This window comes from Sphaerodactylus townsendi, linkage group LG03 (assembly GCF_021028975.2).
Source record: "Sphaerodactylus townsendi isolate TG3544 linkage group LG03, MPM_Stown_v2.3, whole genome shotgun sequence".
In the NCBI taxonomy this organism is placed as follows: Eukaryota; Metazoa; Chordata; class Lepidosauria; order Squamata; family Sphaerodactylidae; genus Sphaerodactylus; species Sphaerodactylus townsendi.
Window position 1 is genome coordinate 177,027,469 of NC_059427.1, and position 23,751 is coordinate 177,051,219.

General features: G+C 49.5%; 1 protein-coding gene across 1 annotated transcript in view; it reads right to left on the reverse strand.

Annotated features, from left to right (window-relative positions):
• Window positions 1-2,097: 2,097 nt before the first annotated feature.
• The window catches only part of HUWE1 (HECT, UBA and WWE domain containing E3 ubiquitin protein ligase 1), a 119,340-nt gene continuing 97,686 nt past the window's right edge, over window positions 2,098-23,751 (reverse strand). Inside the window, exons 62-83 of the mRNA XM_048487617.1 lie at window positions 23,235-23,368; window positions 22,898-23,118; window positions 19,064-19,352; window positions 18,869-18,971; window positions 17,302-17,842; window positions 14,926-15,499; window positions 13,984-14,096; window positions 13,722-13,878; window positions 11,767-11,899; window positions 11,477-11,679; window positions 11,138-11,265; window positions 9,458-9,554; window positions 9,123-9,278; window positions 8,793-9,038; window positions 8,397-8,514; window positions 7,210-7,350; window positions 6,648-6,935; window positions 6,425-6,530; window positions 5,782-5,899; window positions 4,149-4,330; window positions 3,188-3,378; window positions 2,098-2,630 (exon numbers count right to left, since the gene is read on the reverse strand). Of these exons, the coding sequence (XP_048343574.1) occupies window positions 2,528-2,630; window positions 3,188-3,378; window positions 4,149-4,330; window positions 5,782-5,899; window positions 6,425-6,530; window positions 6,648-6,935; window positions 7,210-7,350; window positions 8,397-8,514; window positions 8,793-9,038; window positions 9,123-9,278; window positions 9,458-9,554; window positions 11,138-11,265; window positions 11,477-11,679; window positions 11,767-11,899; window positions 13,722-13,878; window positions 13,984-14,096; window positions 14,926-15,499; window positions 17,302-17,842; window positions 18,869-18,971; window positions 19,064-19,352; window positions 22,898-23,118; window positions 23,235-23,368 (4,342 nt within the window). The 3' untranslated portion in view covers window positions 2,098-2,527. The remainder of the gene's footprint in view (window positions 2,631-3,187; window positions 3,379-4,148; window positions 4,331-5,781; window positions 5,900-6,424; window positions 6,531-6,647; window positions 6,936-7,209; window positions 7,351-8,396; window positions 8,515-8,792; window positions 9,039-9,122; window positions 9,279-9,457; window positions 9,555-11,137; window positions 11,266-11,476; window positions 11,680-11,766; window positions 11,900-13,721; window positions 13,879-13,983; window positions 14,097-14,925; window positions 15,500-17,301; window positions 17,843-18,868; window positions 18,972-19,063; window positions 19,353-22,897; window positions 23,119-23,234; window positions 23,369-23,751) is intronic.

The following is a 23,751-nucleotide window of genomic DNA, read 5'->3' on the forward strand; positions in this document are numbered from 1 at the left end:
TTTGGAGGCGGGAGCAAAGGCAGTTCCCGCGGAGGAGGGTGGTGATTCTTTGCTTCTGAGGGTTGGACTCTGGTGTAAGGGTGATCTATTGTATGTACCGCCCTCCCTTCGCTCTGAAGTCATCCGTTTGAGCCATGATTCTAAGGCAGCTGGTCATTTTGGTTTTGTGAAAACACTGCATCTTATTCGTCAGCAATTCTGGTGGCGGACTATGCGCCAAGATATTGAGGCGTATATTCATGGATGCCCCGTGTGTGCTATGGTAAAAAGGGTTCCAGGAAAACCCCATGGTTTATTGCAGCCGCTGGCCCCTTGCGATGGTCCCTGGAAGGTGATTTCTATGGATTTTATAAGTGACCTGCCGTCCAGCAATGGAAAGACGGTGATCTGGGTGGTTGTGGACTTGTTTTCTAAGCAGACACATTTTATTCCTTGTACTTCACTGCCTACCGCTTAGCGACTGGCTAAGATGTTTATACAGCATATTTATCGCTTGCATTCCGCTCCGGATAAAATAGTATCCGACAGAGGCAGCCAGTTTATTTCTAATTTTTGGAAAGCCTTTTTGCAGTTATTGGGTATTGAACAGGCTCTTTCTTCTCCTTATCCTCAATCAGATGGAGAAGCTGAGAGATCTAACCAGACCTTGGAGCAGTATTTGAGGTGTTATGTCAACCACCAGCATGATAATTCGGTTGATTTGCTGCCGTTTATGGAATATGCCTACAATAATGCAATTCATAGTAGCACTGGCAAGACGCCTTTCGAGGTAGTTTCGGGATGCTCCGCTAAGCCTATTCCTTTTCTGCCACAAGGGAAGGCAGTTCCCCCTGAATGGAAAGAATGGATCCATAGTTTGTCTGAAGGGTGGCCTGCTATTCGGCGAGCGTTGCAAAAAGCACAGGTTGCTTATAAGTGGCAGGCAGACAAACATAGGCGTGAGCTCCCTCTGGAGGTCAGAGACATGGTTTACCTGTCAACAAAAAATCTCCATGATATTCACAAGCCCACTAAGCTAGGGTTGAAGTACATTGGGCCTTACAGGATTTGAAAAATAATAAATGGTGTGACTGCCGAGCTGGACTTGCCGAAGGCATTAAATTAAAAGGCGTAAAATACACCTTGTTTTTCATTGCAGTTTGCTCAAGAAGGCACCACTCCCGGATTCGTGGCATCCAGAGTCTACTTCAACTCAGCCAACTCTAATTGATGGGGAACAGCATTATGAAATTTCTGCTATTCATGACTCTCGCATCTATCGTAACCGCTTGCAGTATTTGGTTTCCTGGGAAGGCTGGTTACCTGGACATAATGAATGGGTGGACGCTATTCACATCAGAGCTTCCAAGCTCATTCGGGACTTCCATTGTTCCTGTCCATGCAAACTGGGGGGAGGGACCTAGGGGAAGCAGGATGTCAGGATGCCTATGGGATGCTGGGGCCGCTTGCATCTTTGGGGTTTGGGGGAAGGGAATTTAGTTGCATATTATGTAGTGTGTTTCTGCTCTTTTCCTCCAGCAGGTGTTGGTCAAGGCCAACTCCAACGGACTTGCATTTTATCTCTCACTGTCTGCATGTTTGTACTTTTGGTTCTCATGGGGGGTGCGCCCACAATGATATTACTGACAGTTTGCGTGGGGAAAAGTCAGTTCTGGCTTTTTCACGCTGTTCGCAAGATGCTGAATAAAGGACTGTTTTAACAAGACACTGTTTCCATCATTGGGAATCTGGCCAGGCTGCCATCATCTTTTAGACCCAGCATGCTCCTCTCAACAACATGAGCTCCCAAGAATGTTTAAAACAGGTGAAATCAGACTGAAGTAGCGGCCTGAGCAATGAGGCCGTAGAATGTGTATTGCACTGACAGTACAACATTCTAATCCCCAAACCGAAAGATAAGAGCTGTACTTGCTACCCTTCCCATGCTCCTGCACTCTTTTGAAAATAACATTATGAAATTCAAAATACACGTTATCCTCCTCTTCCAGTCCCTAATTCTTCCAAAATCTGACCTCTCTTCTATGACGCTTCTGGAGCCACGCTGCCAACTCCTCTCCCTGACCCCCTTCCACTAAATAAACACGATGGCACAGTTCGTTCTTATCAAGAGTGCGCTTTTATTTTTTAATTTTTTTTCTCCTTTTTTGGAATTTTTTTAAACTTTAGGTTCCCCTTCCAAGCAGCAAATGGGTGCCAAGGAAAGAGGCCAACAAAAGAATCCAAATGCTCCCTCCCGCCGCCTCATCAACACATTCCAAGCACAAATTAAGAAATGCAAACTAAACCAAAAAATATATATATATTTATATATATAATTTGTCTTTTTCTTTTCTCTGGGTTGCGCCCCGGCCCCGCCTCCAACGACGGCTGATTGGCTGGGGGTCTCTGGCTCTCTTCAGTAAAGGGGCAGCAGGGCACGCACACACACACAGGTGGTTGGAAAAGGGGGAGGAGCATCGCTCGGTTCCACTCCCTCCTGTTGCTCCCCAAGTCTGACAGTAGAAAAATATGGCAGCTGGAGCCACCCTTATGCCAGGCCGAAGCCCTCCGAGCACTCCTGGATGGCCAGTAGCAGCATGTGACGCAACTTCTCGTAGCTTTCATAGGCAGGGAGGTCCAGCTGGTTGAAACTGAAGAAGGAAAAGAAGTAAATATGAGGGAAGATACTCGCAACAGGCTGCAGAGCACCCTTTGGCTGAAGCAGGGATTCTCAATAGGGCCACACAGAGCAAGCGCATTCCAAAATTAAGGACGAGGGAGATGCAAATCAGACAGCTTGACATGCATTGAGAAATTAGTTATTGCCTCAGGAAGACTGAAGACACAGAGTTGGGTGTACTTTCCCTCCTCCCCAGTAGCACTGGAGTCCTGCTCTTCTCCTTTCCCACCTTCAACTCCAGGTAAACAAGCTGTTAGGTATTGAAGGTGTATGCGGGAGCACCTATAAAGCAATAGCGCCTTCACAGGCGACAGCATTCGACGACATACATTCATCACCTCAACAATGGGTAATACTTAATGGTGAGGTTACAGATTTTGGATGCATTGGCTACACACCATGATCATCTGAATGTAGATCATTCAGGTTTCTGCTCTCACGTTAAGTGCTTACTGCAACAGGGGCACCGGAACAACTTTGTGGCATGCTGCAGGTGAGTGATCCATACACCACCCCCTTTCCCCTTACCACGTGTGAGCAGAAGGCAATCTGTCTGTAGAGCGGTCGTCTCTGTGGATCTGGAATTTCTGGATACCGTTCATGCCCTCTAGGGCAGCAAAGCCCTGCAAAGGCACCTTGGACGTGCCTGTGACAAACTGCAGGAACTTCGCCCGGTCTGCCTGGTCAAAGGAGCGCAGCGCTCGCCAGAACCACTGGATCTGTAGGAAACAATGGGAGGAGTGGGAAAGAGAATAAGAGCAAGTCTCCTTCGATCAGAAGCCTGGAGGCCTCTAGGAAATAAATCACAGATATGCATCCAGTGGGGCAAACACAGGAATGGCTATCCCAAAGAGTGCTGCATTCAGCTGGTGGTCCCTGGCCAAAGAAGTGTCCAGCTGTCCTTGATCAGAGCCTGAACCTTTTTGAATCCCCTGGCGGAACTCCCTGTCAAATGAGACCCAGCCCGTGAGACTTGGCTCAATTTTGCAAGGTCTGTAAGACTAAGATGTCCTGCCAGGCCCATGCCCGAGGACTGCAACGGTTCCACTCTAGCTGGCCTCCACCCCTCCCTCCACTGTTTCCCCCTTCCCCTCTTTCCTTGATGATGTCTCACCATTGCTACTGTTGTTGGGGCACCATCTGGAATTTTAAACGTTTTAATGTGTTCATGTCTTATGATCGGATTTTATTCAAACTGCATTGTTGTATCTAAGTTGTTCTTGGTTGCCCTGAGCCTGACTTGTGCCAGGAAAGAGCAGGATAAAAGTCAAATGCAAATAAAACAAACACTGCCCGCAAAAGAGACGGAGTGGAGTCATGCACCTGGTGGCGAACAAATTTAAGAGGAGACCCAAGAGTCAGAAAGAGTTACTTTCAAAATCCAAAGAGCTAAACATTACTGTGAAATTGCTACGAAGTGTAAGGGAGAGGAGGATACCAGTTGCTCTCGGGACTATGGGAAGACAACTGTAAGAGCTGAAAGGCTAACCTGGATAGAGTTTGCCTGGTATTTGTGGTACTCAGTGTTGGATTTCAGGTCATCGATGTCAATGGTGGGCAGCCCTGAGATCAGCAGCTCCAGTTCCTGCTCCGTGAAGATGGAGATGAGGCGCTTGGGGATGATCTCATAGAAGCCCTCCAGGAAGGCGGCCAGCTGTTTGCGGATCGCTCCTGCCGGAAGGGAGAAAAGCTTACCCGTCAAGGGACGAGCCGCTGGGAGCTCAAAGCAACCACAACTCCCATCACACACACCTCCTGAAACCCCGGGACTCCTTCATGTCAAGATCTGCAGGTTTATCAGCTCTTTGTTCCGTCTTGGCTGGATGTGGGAATTGTGGGAAATGCATGCAAAGGTGCTTTTTCAGAACTAATTGTGGGGTGGAGTGTAGCTGAAGCACAATCATTTCACACTGTGCCATGGAGGGGAACACATCTCACCGTGAAATGCCTCTGGAGATGCCAGCCACAGATGCTGGCAAAACACTAGGAGCAAAAACTACCAGACCACAGCCAAACAGCCCAAAAACCCACAACCGCCAGTTAAGCAAACAACCTCAAATGCCACCCCAATCACCTCAGTGACAAAGACTGTTCTTTTGTTGGTTCCCTTCTCCCCTTGGCATGCCCTGACTTGGATGGCCCAGGCTAGTCTGATCTGGTCAGATCTCAGACCCTGGCGAGCATTTGGACGAGACACCACTAAGGAAGTCCAGGGTTGCCACAGGCAGTGGCAAACCACCTCAGAACGTCTCTTGCCTTGGAAACCCGATGGGCTTGCCATCAGCCGGCTATGACTTGATGGCACTTTTCACTATCTAAACTGAATGAACCAATGCGCAACGATAGTATGTCAAGAGTGAGAAACAACGTTGCACACCAAACACAACCACAATAGTATAACTTTGATCACATTTATGTATACTTGTATAAATATCTATTACATGAACTAACACTTACGTGAACTTATAGCATATCTAATTCTTAACAATTATCCTAATATAAATATCTATATCATGCATATAAAGGATATGATACCACTCATATGTTTAGTTCACAGGAAAGGATCAGTCCTTATATTCAGTGCAATTATCCTGTATGAGCAGTCAAAAGCCCACCTTTACTCTGTCCTGTGGATCAGCTTGCGACTTCACAACCATAAGCAATCAGTCTTTTGTCTTTTCAATTGCCTTCTATTGAAATGCCAGCTCAACAATCAGTCAATTGCCTTGAACTCAGATATGCTATAAGCTAATGACTGGTGTTAGTTCACGTAATAGATATTTATACAAGTATACATAAATGTGATCAAAACCTATTAATGATTGTGTAACTGGTGTTCTAACGATATTCTCACTCTTGATTGCACAACTTCCATCTACTAGTGGCACCTCACTTGGTTGACCTGCTTGGGCCATTTCCCTGGATTTAAGAACACCGCAAAACACATGGGCAGCTCTGCTCAGCTCGCAGGGTTAACATGGATCACTCGGGCATCTATAAAGGTGGATCTATTAATGTGACAGCAGAGGGATCTCGACAAAGTGAAGCTAGGCCTACATAACCCAGTCTCTTCCACATGCCAGACACCCCCTCTCCCATGAGTACAGTTTGCCCCAACACACCTGTCATTCGCATCTGACACACCAGGTGCACGTATTCTTTCTTGTTCTCCTCCGTCACCAAGATGTTGGCCCCGTTAGGCTTCAAGTCCCGTACTTCACACACCCCAAATTCTTGCACCTGGGATGGGGAGGGAAAAAAGGAGGGAAAGAGTGAAGAGCACTAAGCGAGTGCAGATTGAATGAGATGCCTCTTCTTAGGAAGAGGACATTCAAGACAGATTCCATTCTGAGGGTGAAATCTGCACACTTCAGCAATGGTAAGAGATGGGAACCGACTCCCTGTAGAGCTCCACAAACTCTGCCTCAGCCCACCATACAATGACTGTGTCAGCAGATCTACCAACTGCAGGCTGCTGCGAGACCTAGCCAAACTCCTTGGTGTGACAAAAAAAGGAGCAGTGACCACAGCTAACATTCAGATACTGACATCATGCCACCTGCTAGACAAACCTTGCAAAAGTAGCCGTTTTCAGTAAATGTCTTATGCAAATCCAAAACTGATATGCACAGAGCAGGTGCAATTTCTGGGTGCAGAATTCTAGGGTATTTTTGTCTGTCCCAATTAGACATGGTTGGACAATACCCTCCCCTCCTTAGCAAGGTATCCTGAAATCATGCCAGTAGAAAGGAAGAGCCAGGATACCTCAGTGCTGAAGGTGAGGTCATAGCCCAAAGTGGAGACATCATTTTCTAGGAGATACACCAGACCCTGATAGAAGTGATAATCCTCGCTCTCCATGTCGGTGTACCTGCAGCAGTGAAAGAAACTGGCTGAGCTCAGAGCAATTCCCACACTGCTCCAGGATTGAGGGGGAAGCCCAAATGGACTAGTTTGTAAAGGGCCACAAAGGAAAAGTATTACCAACCTGACGGATTTACCCAGGATGTGTTTGTAGAAGGAGCGGGTAAAGTAGCACTCTAGCAATCGGTTGTCGTATACCGCCTTGGCCACGATGCGACCTACAAACTTGAAGTAGCTCAGGTGATTTGGATTACAGTGAGAGGAAGGATTGATGGTGTAGGTGACCCGGTCCCCAGGCGATGTGCGGAACAGCGCGTACATGGGGTTGAACATCTCTCGAGAGATGATCATGTACCACTCACGCAGAAGACCTCCAGCATCCTGGCCCTCTTCCCCCTCGAATACTATATACCTACAAGAGGAAGCAGGCACCAGGGTCAGAGTAACACCCAAGGAGAAGAACAAGATCAGGACTAAAGGGCTGGCCAGAGACCTGATGTGTGGCTGTGTGCTCAAACTACAGGGTAAGAAAGAAAGTGAAGATGCAAATATCAGAGGGAGATTTTGAAAACAGTGGAGGGCAGCCGATAATTAGGAATCATCAACTGCCAGCATGCAGAAAACAAAGCCAACCCTGTCTAGAAATGCTGTGATAACTGCTATCAGACGGCAAAGGAGCTCCTTACAATCTATTTTTCATTTCCTCTGGTGACTTGCGGTGCAACTCCCGGTAGGAATCCTCAAACACATGATCCCGGCGCACGTGCACAGCCATGTCTTCTTTCCGGAGCCCCTCGTCCAGTCGCTCCAGCTCTTGCCGGAAATACCTGGGGAAAGACAAAGCGGGATGCAGCTCTCGCCTCGAGTCGTGGGGCGGCCTCCAGACAAACAACTAGTTTACAGAAATCTTGACTCTCAGTTCAGGCCCTGACGTTTCAAAGCTAATCCAAGAAGAGAGGCGGAAGTGAGACTGTTCCAAGGCGAAAAACTCAAAAGCGTCCTACATGGAGAGCTCCACACCCTCCAAGCTCCACAAATCATTAAAACTGTTTCAGAACTGGGGTTGTCCTTCTAAACCACTCGCGTGGAGGGGTATGTGTGCATGCCGGACACAAAGCATGCTCATCCAGCCCAAGTTAATACTTTATCTCCCATGCCCTCCCCCACCAATCTGAAGGGCTGAACAATGTTAATAAAACAAGAAACTTCCGAGTAGCTTAATTGATACTCCAGTTATTGGGGTATAGGTCATCTGGGGTGGCAACAGAGCCATCTGCCCCAGCGCTCATGCCCACTTGAAAGTGCCAGGCCCTGTGCTCAGCTCCTTCAGGAAAGAGCTGAAGGATGAAGAAACCAAGTAGATCCAAAATGATTTCTTGTAACCTATATCAACTCGCTATTTTCTGAATCAGCGTGTATATATCTGGAGGTAGGAATTTTAAATTGTAACATAAGGCTTTGCTGTCCCTTCAGCTGATTTCTGAAGAAAGCAGTACTAGTTTTCTTCCAACATTGGTATTTTATTAGCTGGCGATTTTAATGCTTCAGTAGGCCAGGATATTAACACCACCACTTGGGAAAACTCAGTCTAGTTTGGAGGATTCATAGCCTCTTTTCTGGAACTTTCTCTCTTGAATCTGGACTTTAAATTTGGCCTCTACAATCTTCATGGCACTGATTATGAAAAACTCGCAGAGGGCTTTTTAAAGCCGCAATGTGCCAACGTAGCCGATTATCTTCTGGTCTCACTGTTGCTTTTCTCTCTCGGTTGTAGTATTTTGATATTCACAACAGATTAGAAAGTGATCATTTGCCCTTGATTTCGTTCTTTTCTATACTTGAAACCAATTAAGGGTTCCCACCCAGCACCTACTTCCGTTTGACATCAAAGTCCAGCACACGGATGTAATCCACAAGGACAGCGAAAGGACCATCAGCCAGGTGAGTGGTGGACTGGCGCAGGATCTGGTTCAGCACAGTGCGGTGGGTCTCTATGGGAACATGGACACGAGCGTCGAGCTGTGAACCTCTGACCATACTGTCATAAAGCTGCTGCAAAGCAGCACCAGCAGTTTCCCCAGCTACTGCTTAAGTCAATGCCAACCTTGCCTCTACATCACCCAAACCCTACCCCGACTGTCTACATGACCCCTTCCAACTCCCTGCATCCCTCAGAGCCTCCCTTCCAGACACTGTCGTCCAGCTAAGTCACATTAAGCCACGCCCCCTTTGGATTTATAGTCTGACATTGCCAAGCTCCTGAGTTTACCTGCAAAGCGGAGGAACTTCTGTGTGTCTGGGGGGAGGCTGGAGGAAATGTGCATGGAAGAAGGTTCCCGAGAGAAAAAGGGGTCAAGGGACGAGGGCGTGGCGGGTGTCAGCGGGGCAGGTGAGAGGGGTGGAGGCTCGTCCTTGATGTGTGCCAGCTGGCTCTCCCGGGTGTCACGCACGGGCGGCTTGCTCTCTCGCTCTGTGGCATGCACCAGGAAGAAGGCCTCCACTGCAGGCTGCAGTACTGGGGGAGAGAAGAGAAGGTGAGGCTCCCAGGACCTGGGAGGCCCAAACCCCATGACTCCTCCCCAGTAGCCCAGAGCCTTACCGAGCACAGCGTGTTGGTCGTGCGACTCTTCCAGCTCCTTAAGACATTCGCCCAGCATGTCCCACAGCTCGTCCAGGCTGAGCTGCTCACTGAGCAGTGGCAGGTCTGGAGGACGCTCCTCCTTCTCCTTCTCACCCTGCTGGGAGCCTTCCGACACTGCAGAAACAAGCAACCTTGGTTCATGGAGATCTTGACTCTCAGTCCAGGCCCTGACCAACCCTACTCTCCAGTCCCATTTCAGGCTGCTGAGCCAGGACTCCGGAGGGCCTGCCTGGATGAAAGCCTTTTCCCGCCACAGGAAGCTGCCCCTTCAACTGCCAAAGGCAGCTACTAACCAACGGACTGGGTGTCCTGCGCGGCAGGCGACGGCTGGTCCACGTCCATGGGCGACTCATCTCTTCGCACAGAGCCCTCTGCCTGGTTTGATTCCGACTGAACAGAAGAGAATGCTGTTAATGATGGCTGCTCCCTCCCGGGGAACATTAAAGAAACGAATGTTGGGGGACAGGGATCAGCCTGCCGGCTCCCACAAGGGAAGGAAGAAAATGGACCGTTGGATGGAGCTGTCTGCGATCTCTCTGCTGCTTCACCCCACCCTCTACAGAGACCAAAGGAGGTTAAAAACATGCGGCTGCACACAAGCTAGAATGTCTGCAAAGAGGGAAACGGTGGCACGGCTATAAAATTAACAATGGTAGTGGGCCGGGCGGGCAGGGAGGAGATGTTACAAAAGATGACATGCGTGAAATCTGGAAAGACTGAGCATTTATAGCCGGGAGCATGAGGGTGAAGCACATGCACCAGAATGAGAAAAAAAATCTTGGAAAGCAGAAAATGGAGAAGAGAGGAGAGGAGAGAGGGTGGAAGCTGTCATCAGGCAACAGCTTATTTTAATATATATATATATATTTTTACAGGGGACAGTTTCTTGTTTAATGAGGCCTTCAAGTCACAGCTGGCATCATCACTGGGCAGCCAGACAGCATTGGCTACGCTGAGGCTGCCTAAAGATCTGGCCCTCTGGTGATGATGTACCTATCTAAAGAGGACCCCCCTCGCCCCCAACGTGAGTGGGAGGCAAGAATCTGCTCCAAGAATCTGCTCCAAGACCACATTGCTTGTGGGTCACATTTCTTCTAGAGCAGTTGTCACTCAGTCAAGAGTGCAAGAAGCCATGATTGTCATAAAGGGTTGTATGCGTGTGTTGTAACGCAAGCCAGACTCTCACACACTTCCGCCTGCTGAACCCAGAATAAATGCAGAGGTTGCAATCTTAGTGTAGCAGCCTGGTGTCAAAATGTGACGTGTGCCTGAGCCCTCAGAGCCCCTGCCCACCCCCACCCCCACCCTCACCCTGCAAAGAGTAAGTCAGGGGTTGAAAATTCCACAAAAATTCAAAACTGTTGATGAGCACAGAACATCCAGTTCCCTTCTCAACTCAATCAGTCAAAAGATTCTGTGGGAGTGGGGGGGTGTAAGGGTCTGGTACTCCAGTCACCAAACAAAGGCTCAGGAACGTTTCGAGAGCTTTATTGGAACTGTGTCAGCCCGTGGCTCAGATAGCTGAAAGTACAGTTTTGCTCTCTGGTCTCCCCCAGCCCTTTCTAAAGCCCTCGGCTCACACTTAGAAGCCAGAGTCTGGCTCACTGACTATCCCACCCTTTCTAGTAGAGCAGCGGTGGAGAACCTTTGGCACTCCAGATGTTATGGACTACAATTCCCATCAGCCCCAATTGGGCATGCTGGCAGGGGCTGATGGGAATTGTAGTCCATAACATCTGGAGTGCCAAAGGTTCGCCACCACGGTGGTAGAGCAATTGCAGTGCTAGGAGCCGACAGCAGCAAAGGAGCCGAAGTTTCCCTCCGTCAAGAGGCTCCCCTGATGACAGACGGGATAGGGAGGGGGTCCTGCGGGTGGGGGAGAGGAGACAGAAAAAGATGAGAAGGGAACGAAAAAGGATAGTTTCAAATCAACAAAATGAGTGGCCTGCAAGCGCCACAGGCACCATGCTAACCGTTGTTGCTTGTTGCTGCCTCCGGGCCCTCTGACCCTCACGTACCATTTGTATAATGGCGTCAGCCTCAGCCTCCAGCTGCCGAACAGCGGCCTGGATGCTGCTAACTGAGCCCAGACCGGAAGTACCTGCCGGAAGAGAAAGAGAAAGGAGCGGGGGGTGAGTGCAAAGGATCACTTTGTCAGGTTCCGTGCCCCGAGCAGAGCTCTAGGCTTTTGGAGCCCTGGGTTCCCCAGTTCTGTGGATGGCTGACCCCGTGCCCCCCCTGCCCCACCCAAAGTCCCAGAGGCGATCCGGGGCAAGGGCTCGCAAGGCCCCCGGCTGTCCTGCCCAGCGTACCTAGCCTGCCTGTCTGTTTTGCCTTTTTGTTGGCCCGGCGCGTGTCATCCCGCAGCTGGATGATGACCTGCAGCACCCGTAGGAAGAACTTCTGCGTGGAGGTCTTTGAGGTCAGCATAGACATGGAGGGCAGCTGGAGCTCCCGGCCGCCCAGTGGGCGCTTGTGCGAGGCAACGATCACCACGTTCTCAGCGATGTCGAACCTGGGGTCCGGGAAAAGAAGCACACCTGTTGGTGGAAGGCGCTCAAGCGAAAGGAGGAGAGGGTCAACCTAGGGGAGGGAGACTCACCTGCTCTGCATCTTCCCTTTCAATTTGGTGGTCTGGGGCTGCTCCTCAGGAAGCCCGTCTGGGGACAGGGACTCACACTGGGCTCGACGTTGCTGCTCCAAATTGTACTCCCGCAGCTCTGCCAAAAGAGTACCTGGAAAAGGAGGAGTTTAAGGCTGACAGGATGGACTGCAGCTTGGCATGAAAGAAGGATAAATATATTCCAGAGGGTGCATCAGCAAACCTGATTGTCAGACTTAATGGCAAGGGGGGAAAAAACCAGGCAGCCTGTTCAGAAGGAAATTCCTGCAAGCAGCGGCAACTAAGAGCAACAATTTAGGGGCCACCAGAATCCTGAGTCTTTCAGCTGGCGATGTACTGCGACCAAGACAAATTTGCCCATTAACTGATCCACTCTGGTGGGGTCAGGATCAGCAAGCTGGTCAATAGTCTGTTGAAAACTAAAGTGGATCCCAGGGAAGGAAAACAGGAGGAGCCGACCTTATGAAACACACTAAGGGCAAGGATTTGGGTGTGAACCTCACAAGTTTCTCTTTCTAGCAATCAACACAGGCTCACAAACTGAATTCCCTTCGTGTCTAGTGGACACCCTGGACACAAGAGTGAAGTCCACTTAAGACTCTCATGGCAACACGGCAGTTACACAGCAGGTCAATGTCCCTGGCTCTGACTAAGCTGTGGAGTGGGTGGACCCACACACCAGGAGGTCTCCAAGGCCAATATCTACTGCCCCAAATCGGGAAACTGCTACATATTACTATCCCATCCTCCTCAGATTGCAGGCACTTATCCAGAAAGCCTGGGCTTTAAGTGGACAAGTAGGGGGATAAAATGCCGCTGAATCTCACAATGCTATCAAGCTACACCATTGTGACAAAAGAAAAACATCCAGGCTCGCTGTGTGCGTGTGTTTATATGAAGTGCCTCATGGAGATCCTATGAATTAATGACCTTCCAAAGGTCCTCTTGTTAACCACCTTGCTTAGGTCTTGTAAACTGAGGGCTGCGGCTTCCTTTATAGAGTCAATCTATCTCATGTTGGGGGGCTTCTTTTCCTGCTGCCTTAAACCTTTTCTAGTGTTACTGTCTTTTCCGGTGACTCCTGTCTTCCCATAATGTGACCAAAGTACAACAGCGGTGTGGTGGTGGTGGTGGTGGTGGTGGGCGGTGCACCATTCTCTCCCTCCTGGTATATTTTGGTTTAGGGTTTAATAGACCCAGAATTTTTTTGGGGAAAAAAGCTGAACCCCTATCCTGGTATGGTGTCCCCCCCCCCCCAGCTTTTTTAGGGGAAATTCAGTTTTTGGGGGTGTATTAAACCTGAACCAGAAAAATTCCACACCAACTCTGAACTTCATGTGGGCTTGGAGGTGACAAGCAGCACAGGGCTGAATGCTGGGCCCATTCAGACAGAAGGAAAGTAAAGGGGGGGAGGGGATTTCCCCCAGGTGTTTTTAAAAAAGCAGCGGGGACAGCAAAATGCCAAAAAAATTCAGCATAATTTGGGATCCCATTTGTGGGTCCCTTAAATCACAGATAAGGTATTGAGGGGGGGGCGTGGCGTTGATCCAGCTTTGCTGAATGCACATCCTCCTGCTAAAAGCCTTTCTCCATTTCATGTACAGAGTTGGATCAAAGTTTCCTTTGGCCAAAATGTTAGGCTTCCTAGGCTGCTCCATCCAAACCCCCCTTCCTAGCTCTCAGATGCAGTCCCTGGGAAGTTTAAGTTCCTTTAAATTTTACACAAAGAACGTGGACACCAGCAGGCGCACTCAGAGGCTCCAGAGCTGCACTTTGGTGCATCTCACAGAGCAGGGTTCCCAGAATCCAGAGGATACAAGCAACCTACTTGTTAGTATGATGTTACCCCTTGACCCTCTCCTCGGGTTCCCAGTGCTGAAGACAGCACAGCCACCTCATCCCATGGGCACTGCCCTGGCCCCGTTTCTCCCTACCTATCTGCTTGCAGAGAGTATAGCCCAGCTGGTGAGCTCCGTTCAGCAGGAGCTTGAGGACGGTGTCCCGTGTGGCAGGGTCGCCCCGTGACAGCTGCAAGAGGACATTGGCGGCGTCTTCTAGGCCTTCCTCGGAGCAAGAGTGAGACGTCAACACCTAGTGCAGAAGAAGAGAGTTAGCTACCCTGTAGCAGACCAAACCCTTCCCTATCCTTCCATATGGAGTGTGGCCACCCCACCCCCCATGCCATGAAAGTCTCACCTCCACAGAGAGCTGCAACTGGTTCTCTGTTAGGCCCGAGGCTGCCATCTTGCTGTCAGGCCCGCCTCCACCGTCGCTCACCTTGGCTGGCGATTTGCTGTTTTTTGAAATAGCTGGCGAGAACAAGAAGATTCAGGCTAACACCACCTTGGGATTAACACGTCGATCAACTGGAGGAACAAGTGGTGCCGCCTTTACCTGCGTTTCGGAGCCTGTGCCTCTTGTCCCCAGTCTCTGACTTCCTACAGGACCGTGACTACCTTTCCTACTTAAAAGCTGTTGTGGCTGTTCTCCAGTGGAAGTGCCACACACCTCCCTCCTGTGATAGGCACCCCCCCCCCCCCGCCCATGGTCATGGAAAGCATCTGCTGAGATCCATCAGGAATGCAGAAAAGGCATGGGATGTGGAATCAGGGAGCACAGCCAGCATCCCAGACGCATTAGCTTTCGTATTAAAGAAAGCTGATTTCTGCGCCTTATGCTTTCAGCAATATGCCAAAGGAGCAGTTGAGTAAGCTTCCCAGTAGTTGGAGAGTGAGGTCGGAGGGCTTAAGTGGCCCACGTAGCTCTAGTTTCTTCCTGTTACTAAGGTAAGAGACTAGTGGACATTCTAGACCAGCATGCTGTCTCATCCAGGGGCCAACCACTGTGGAGGGCCAACAACGGGGCATAGAGGGCGAGTCCTTCCCCGGTATTGTCTCCTGGCAGTGCTATCCAGATGGCTTCTGAACGTGGAGGTTCCCCTTTAGCCACCGTGTCTAGTAGCCACCGACAGACCTTTCAAAATCAGAACTATGCAAAAGAGTGTGTGTGGGGGGGGGGGGAGCAGAAAAGTTATGCAAAGTGAGAGAAAAACTCTGCCCTAGAACTCAGAAAGGGAAAGAAACAAAGGGGAAGAGAGAAGAACCCAACCAACCCCTCCCCCACCAGTGCAGGACTTACTGGTCACAGTGATGGGGGTCGACGTGGCGATTACTGTGGCGGCACCCGAGGTGGCAATAGAAGCGGCCGTGGCAGCTGCCGTGGCAGCAGCCACAACCGCCGCAGCAGCCAGGGCAGGGGCAGGAGCGGTCACTGGGGTGGAGGCGGTAATGGCGGTGGGGGCAGCCGTGGTGGCGTGGTTGGCTGCTCCCTCGGCGGCAGACTTGTTCTCGGGCAGAGCGATGGAGATGAGAGAGAGCAGGCGCAGCAGCTTCTCGGTCAGCAGAGAGCTCCGCCTGATGACCGGGTGGGAAAGCATGTTCATCAGCTGACCCAGAGGAGAGGCCTCCAGGCTGTAGGGGGAGCTCTCGCCCTCTAAGCCAGAGCTCACAGGCACCGATTTGATGGAGTTTTTGCCCTTGCGACTAACGTTCATGTTGTCCAGTTTGACCAGCAAGTCCCAAAAGTCAGTGGAGATGCCGCTGGAGCCCGCCTGGCCCGGGCAAGGGCTGCCCGACTGCTTGGTACCCCGCTCCCGGTCACTTTCGCAGTTGGTCTCTTTGGTCCGCTGCTGTGTGAAGTGGCTGGGGAACACCTGGGAGAGGAGAGGAGAAAGTCACTCTTCTGGGATTCCCCATTCAGTGTAGGTGGGAGGACAATAACATCTCTGGTCTCAGAAGCGGATTGCCGCTGTCGGGTCAAGTGCTCAACAATATTTGAGCCTCCAGTAGCACTTTCTAGAGGGGCACTGGGACTTGTTCAAACCTCAAGGAGAAATGCCCCGACAGTCCATTCAAAATAGAAAACATCTTTCCTGGCATTCAAGTGTACGTTATCAACAGTGATGGAGAAATTCCAAGAAGCTTAGTCGTCAGTGGAGGCTGTTCCACCAGGAAAGCCACAACACTGCCCCTTTCCCTCCACCCCAACAGCAGGATACCAAGCTCTGCTTTCAGTGGGTACATCCTTTACAGAAAATCCAGTTTGTTCTCCGTAAATAGCACATCTGCACCTCTGAAGTGACAGTGGCACAGGTCTTCAAATACAGTTTTCATCCTGTTTTTCCCCACACCTGTCCAAATAATCTCCTAAGAGAAAGGTGGGGAGGGTGGGGAGAGGAGAAGAGAAGAGAACCCATTCAGAGCAACATGTGTGTGCCTGAATATTTCAGGGAGCCCAGCCAACATCCTGGGTGGGTGAGGAGCAAAAAACGAAAACAATCCGTAGAGCTGTATGCCAGCTAATCCCTCTCTATTTTATGTTCCCATTCGAAGGAGAGACTTGTGACAAGTTCGGTGACAAGAGTCAGGGCACCTGGCGTCAAGTTTCTGATCAATCGAACTCAGGAGATGGGGTTTGGCAGACCACCCGAGCTCCAAGAATAATCTGCTTCACAAGCCTGTTTTACAACCTCGCAAGAAGTATTTAAAAAACCCTCTGAGTAGGAAGTCCCAAAAATAGAATTTAGCAAACACTTTATTCCTCTTCCCCTCCCCCACCCCAAACAGACTTCCTGAGGAAGAATGGGAAAGCCCCTCTGCTACCGAAGCCTAGACCCTGATGCAAGACACCGTTATGACAAAGGGCATTTCCACATTAAAGGGCTGTCTCATAACTGTTGAACTGAGGCATAAGTTTGAGCAATGTTCTGTTTAAATTACATCTGGGTGCATTTATTTTAATTATGTTGGGAGTCCCTGAAAATTTAGGTCCTGCTTTCATCCCATCCCACACAGAACTTTTACATATAAAAACACACACGAACATGCAACAGAGGCAAATCTGCACTGCTGACTCCCTCAAATGGAGAGAGCTATAAATTAGATACTGGGCTTTCAATTTGCAGAATTCAAGTTGTGATTACTAGCAGAAAAAGTTCCAGAGAAGCTCAGAAAACCTTCCATTTACAGTTTGCTACAGTGACTCTGAAAGAAGCAGCGTTTGAAGCTTGACCAGGCCTTGGATCAAGCTACCCATGCGTGCTATGGAGAAGTTCATGGCTGCTGCTTGCCAGATCTCCAGAAGATGCACAGGGCACGGCTGTCACACAGTCCTTCATTTCTTGACGGGATATCCTGTACTAAAAGCATCAGACTGAGGGCTCTCTTCTTGAAGGGGGGGGGGGGAAGCCTCAGATGAAAGGAGATTTATCAACACTGTTGCTGCCAACTGACGGGCTCAGCCCTCCCTTCTTCCATGCAATTTTTAGTCTGCTAACATTCTGACTTGCAGTTATTTCAGGCAGTGGTGACTGTCTTCCGTTGACAAAACCCCCTTTCCCACCCCCCCAGGCTGGGGAGGTTTAACTTTTCTGGGCTCCCACCCAAAAGACTGACAGCTCCGCTATTCTTCCTATTGCACCAGAAGTGCTACGCTGCGGACCACCCTCATCCTCACCTTGGCAAGCTGGATGAGTGTATCGAGGACGTGCCGGCAGACCACGGGAGCGGCCTGGGGGTGTATGTGGACAGTGGAGCCGGCGGCCGCGTGCTTCTCCGTGTGCTTCCGCCCTCCCGCTCGCTGGATCTGGAAGATGTTGGTTCGGCAGCCCAGGGCAGCGTCCATCGAGACCGAGAGCCAGGAAAGCTGCCCTGAGCTCTTGGACTCCATCTTGTGCAGGAGGTCGAGTGGCCGGCTGTCGGAGGCACAGGCTTTTGCAGCTCTCTTGCCTTTGTCGTCCGGGGCCGTGGCTCCTTTGGGAGTCTCTATGCACAGCTCGCTCTCACTGCTGCGCTGCAGAATGGAGAGCAAGCTGCGGATCACCCAGCTGCGTGTCTGCGCGTGGTAGCAGAGGTTCCGTAGCACCCGATGCAGCCGGCTCGTATTCAGCTTTGGCTCGTCCACAAAAAGGAGAACCAGCAGGCAAGACAAGGCTTCGTGGTCCAGCAGGAGACGCCCGCGAAGACGCAGCAGGCTATCCACGTTGCTGCCCGAGGGTCTGAGGAGCAACAAGGAAGTGTCAGTACCAGAATGGGATGGTTTAAAAATTATTAAAAATCACAGCAGCAACCTTTAAAATGGCATCCAAAGACAACCCTTCCTTCCGAAGTCAGGGGCCCCCAACCTTTCTGAGTCTGTGGGCACCTTTGGAATTCTGACACAGGGTGGTGGGCGCAGCCACAAAGCTGTCACAGGAGGAAGAGTCTTCCACAAAATGGCTGCCACAACTTATCTTCAGTCAACCCATGAAGACCCTCATGTTGTGGTAGCAGCTGCCCCCAAAGCAATGTTTTTTAAAAAACTGCAGAACCAATCAAACCTTCAATGCCCAATAGCTACACCCATTTTCTAAAAACATTTGATGAGCTCCAGAAAAGGTGGCAGTGGGAGCCAATGCAGCGGCTCCCTTTCCTATGTAGCGGCTCATCTAACTGGGAGCAGCCAAAATTTGCTTGTGTCATTACATGGACGACCCAGAGTGGAAGCAGATCTGGCATGCTGCCAATCCTGGTTAGCTCTGGAAGTTAGTCTATCTGTGTTTAAACTGATGCTTGAATCAGGGGACCAGACAAGAAATTAAAGGAAGAAATCAATCAGCTCACCTTTCAATAGGGGAAGGGAGAAGGAGAAAGCTTTTCATTGGCTTAGCCATTCAGGGCACTTTTGCACATGCAGAATAATATACTTTCAATGCACTTTTGCAACTGGATTTTACTGTGCGAAACAGCAAAACCCACTTGCAAACAATTGTGAAAGTGGATTGAAAATGCATTATTCTGCATGTGCAAAAGTGCCCTCAGTGTCTATGGAAGTTGGGGACCTGGGATGAAAATCTGCAGGCAGCTGGGCCGTAACTTTCACTTCACGCCTGAAGATATCCCACCTCTATGTTTCAGAAGTGGCTAATTTGGGCTAATAATTTAAAGTTCTGCTCCAGAAGTCTTCCAATTTAACCCAGAAGATGCCCGCCGAAAGATTTGCAACCCTTATCATGAAGCCCCACCCCCACCCCCATATCTATTACCTGCTGTGGCTACTGCTACCGCCCATCTGGAAGGTACCCCCTCTCTGTACAGCTAAGCGTGTATACTGGACCCCTCGGTTTCCACTCAATCGGCTGGTGAAGGCTGTGGGGAGACAGCAAAGCAAATTAGGGGGTGGGGGAGTTGTACATAAGTGGGAAACAGAAAGACTGCAGGGGGTGCAAGACGCCTTTTACCTGGGCTACGCAAGATGGCAGACAAGGCCGAGGTACTGGAGTGGCCAAAGAGGCGCTCGTGCATGAGCTGACGCTGGCGGGCCTCTTGCTCACGCCGCAAAGCCTGTGCCTCAGCAGCGATGTCTGGAGGCATGACCGCCAGGACGCTGTCCTCCATGTCCTCCAGCACGCTGCGGCGCAGGTCTGACGGCAGTGTCTGAATGAAGGTCACAGGGTCCATGGGCGTGTCTGAGCTGGTGCTCTGGGCCAGCTCTCGCCGTTGCTGCTCTGCCCGCTGCTGGGCCAGTACCTGGAACAGGCAAGAGGAAGAAACAGCCATTAGTGCTTGACACAATTAGGGAAATAGTGCAGGACAGGGGTCCGCAACACGGACGGCCACTGACTGCTTTCCTGGTGCCCACCATGTGTTTTCAGGAACTACGCGGGGCCAGGTGGGGTTTTGCCCAGAAAAGCTTCTGATAGGTCACTGGAGATTTGATTGGCTGTACAGATTTTCAGAAACACTGCTTTGATAGCAGCCGCCACCACAGCACAAGGGTCTTCACTGTGGGACTGAAGGTAGTGGGACTGAAGGTAAGCTGCATGAACCATTTTTGTGACTGGCTCTGCCTCCTGCGGGAACAATTTCAGGGCTGTGCTTACTGTGCTGCATGAGAATGCCAAAGGTGCCTACAGGCTGGCTGGGACCACGGAGGTAGAACACATGAAAAGACTTGCTGGATTAGACCAGCGGTCCATTTGTTCCAGCATCCTCTCTCACACAATTATCAGAAAAAAGAAAATGTCTTTTAGAAAATGGAAGTCCAGTTTGGCTGATGAAGAATATGAGAGGGAACACAAATGGTGGCAAAAGAGAAGCAAGTTAGCTGTAAGGGAGGCAAAAAAGGATTATGAGGAACGCATGGCTGCGAACATCAAGACCAGCAACAAACAGTTCTTCAAGTACATCAAAAGCACGAAGCCAGCAAGGGAAGCGGTAGGCCCGTTAGATGACAAAGGAACAAAGGGTGTGCTAAAAGATGGCAGGCAGATTGCAGAGAAGCTGAATGAATTCTTTGCATCTGTCTTCACCCAAGAGGAGGTGAGGAACATTCCTGCACCTGAACCAAGCTTCTTAGGAGGAGAATCTGAGGAACTAGCGAAGGTAGTGGTAGACAAGGAAGAAGTTCTGGCAGCCATTGATAAACTAAATGTTACCAAATCCCCTGGCCCAGATTGCATTCACCCAAGAGTTCTTAAAGAGCTCAAGCATGAAATTGCTGATCTTCTCACTTTAATATGCAACTTATCCCTGAAATCAGGCTCCATCCCTGAAGACTGGAAGATGGCCAATGTCACACCAATCTTTAAGAGAAAGGATCTAGGGGGGGACCGGAAATTACAGGCCAGTCAGTTTGACATCTGTTCTGGTAAATTAGTAGAATCTATCATTAAAGATAAAATTATAAAACATGTAGAAAAGCAAGACCTGCTGAGAAAGAGTCAGCATGGCTTTTGCAGAGGCAAATCCTGTCTTACAAACTTACTAGAGTTCTTTGAGGGTGTAAACAGACATGTGGATAAGGGGGAACCAGTGGACATTGTCTACTTGGATTTCCAAAAGGCTTTTGACAAAGTTCCTCACCAGAGACTGTTGAGAAAACTCAGCAATGAAGGAATAAGACGGGAAGTCCTCCTATGGATTAAAAACTGGTTGAGAAACAGGAAACAAAGAGTGGGTGTAAATGGGAAGTTCTCACAATGGAGAGATGTCGGGAGTGGTGTCCCCCAAGGATCCGTTTTGGGACCAGTGCTCTTTAACCTATTCATAAATGACCTGGAAGTAGGGGTGGGTAGCGTGGTGGCGAAGTTTGCAGATGATACCAAATTATGTAGGGTGGTGAGAACCACAAAGGATTGCGAAGTGCTCCAAGCGGACCTTGATAAATTAGGTGAGTGGGCCCAGAAATGGCAAATGCAGTTCAATGTAGCAAAATGTAAAGTGATGCACATAGGGGCAAAAAATCCAAACTTCACATACATGCTACAGGGGTCAGTGCTATCAGTCACAGACCAGGAAAGGGATTTAGGTGTCTTAGTTGATAGTTCCATGGGAATGTCAACTCAATGCATGGCAGCTGTAAAAAAGGCAAATTCTATGCTGGGGATCATTAGAAAAGGAATTGATAATAAAACTGCAAGGATTGTCATGCCCTTATATAAAGCAGTGGTGCGACCGCGCTCGAGAATTACTGTGTCCAGTTCTGGTCGCCGCATCTCAAAAAGGATATTGAGGAGATAGAAAAAGTGCAGAGAAGGGCAACCAGGATGATTGAGGGACTGGAGCACCTTCCCTATGAGGAGAGGCTGCAGCGTTTGGGACTCTTTAGTTTGGAGAGGAGGCGGCTGAGGGGGGATATGATTGAAGTCTATAAAATTATGCATGGGGTAGAAAATGTTGACAGAGAGAAATTTTTCTCTCTTTCTCACAATACTAGAACCAGGGGGCATTCATTGAAAATGCTGGGGGGAAGAATTAGGACTAATAAAGGAAACACTTCTTCACGCAACGTGTGATTGGTGTTTGGAATATGCTGCCACAGGAGGTGGTGATGGCCACTAACCTGGATAGCTTTAAAAGGGGCTTGGACAGATTTATGGAGGAGAAGTCAATTTATGGCTACCAATCTTGATCCTCCTTGATCTGAGATTGCAAATGCCTTAGCAGACCAGGTGATCGGGAGCAACAGCCGCAGAAGGCCATTGCGTTCACATCCTGCATGTGAGCTCCCAAAGGCACCTGGTGGGCCACTGCGAGTAGCAGAGAGCTGGACTAGATGGACTTTGGTCTGATCCAGCTGGCTTGTTCTTATGTTCTTACAATGGCCAACTAATTTCCCTGGAGGACCAAAAACAGAACCTAGAGGGCAAGGCCTTCCCCTGATGTTTGCTTCTTGGTACCAGAGGTTCACTGCATCTCAACGTGGCGGTTCCTTTTAGTGACCAAAGCTAGAAGCCATGGCCAATTGGCTGATGGGAATTGTAGTCCATGAACATCTGGAGTGCCACAGGTTGGCCACCCCTGATCTAATCCCTTTTTAAAGCTGTCTATATTAGTGGCCATCACTACATTCCACATCTTAATCACATATTAGGAATCCCTTCCCAGCAATAAGCTGGGAGGCTTTATCAATTTCCACCACTGCTTCCAGCTGAAGTCCCATTCCTGAATGAAAGTTAGATACAAACACTGACCAGGCTCTAGGATTTGTTATCAGAACTAATTATTTTCTACTGGGCCTTGGAAAGGGATCCTTTATAGCACAGGTGTCAAACTCGTGGCCCTCCAGATGTTATGGACTACAGTTCCCATCATCCCCTGGCAGCATCACGCTGGCAGGGGATGATGGGAACTGTAGTCCATAACATCTGGAGGGCCACGAGTTTGACACCTATGCTTTATAGTCTCAAGAGTGGCTGTTAACAAGAAATCTGAGGAATTGCTGGAGCCACATTATTCACAGGAGAGCTTTGGTTCAACTGCCAGCCTTTAGCAATAACAACTCAAGGAGTTAAACTATGAAGTCTAAAATTTCAAACCACAAGATCAGATCTGCAGAGAGGAAATCTAATACATTGTGGTTCAGTATGTAAAGAGTGCCAACAAACTGGAAGTGGAGCAATGGAAAACATGCCTATTTCCTCTCAAACAGGATGGTTATGGGATCTCCTTCCTTACAAGTTTTTAACACAAAAGTCGAACAAGAAGTCGATCCGGTACGCCTCAGGGTGCAGAATATCCTGTTGCAATGCCAAGTGCATGTTCTTATATGTTGCTTTCACAGCGCAGCCTACCTCCTCTTGGATTGCTGGAGGCAGAGCAGCCAGGAACTCCGGACTGACTTCAGTCACTCCAGGGTTGCCCACCACAGGTGGGGTCGGAGTTGGAGCTGCGGTGGTCGGAACAGTCCGAGCAGGAGGCCGGATACCCAGCTGATTCTGCAGCACCTCACGCCGGATGTCATCAGGCAACGCAGCCAGAAAAGATGGGTCCACACCTTCTGGAAGGTTTATCCCTACGGAAGACCAGAATGTTAGGAACAGCAGCTGTCTCCAGAGACGAGGGTCACTACGGATATTTTTTTAATTATTATTTATAACCTCTCAGTTAAAGTGGGCTTTCTGCATTTACCTGCCAAGGGATCTTCTTCCTCACTGCTGGTAGAGGGCAGCGGTTCTTCCAAGATGCCCCGAGAATCAGCTCCTGAGATGGCCCCAGCCGAGTCCCTGGTGGAGGAGCTCTCGGATGAAGAGGCAGGTGGGGAGCTGAGCAGTGAGAAACAGCAGCTTAAATTGACGCTGTTGTAGCAGACAACTCGCCTGCGAACTGAGCTTGCTTTGTCGTTCTTACCCCACTTGCAGGAAGAGCTGCATCAGCGGCTGCGCTTCTTCACACATCCGCTTTTATTTTATTTCTATATTTTGTATCTTTAACCTGTGTTTAAATTGATTCTACTGCTTATTCAGAGTTAGTTAAAGGTAGATGGTATTAGAAGTTTTGTCTTCCTGGTTTGTTAACTGTAGATGTTTTAGAGGGAATAGATAGCAGGCGCCATCTTGAGCTAATATTAATATTAATTTATAAGCTGCATTTTAATGGGGTAGGGTTTATTTTTACTAGAGCCATCTTAACTCATATTTATTGTATT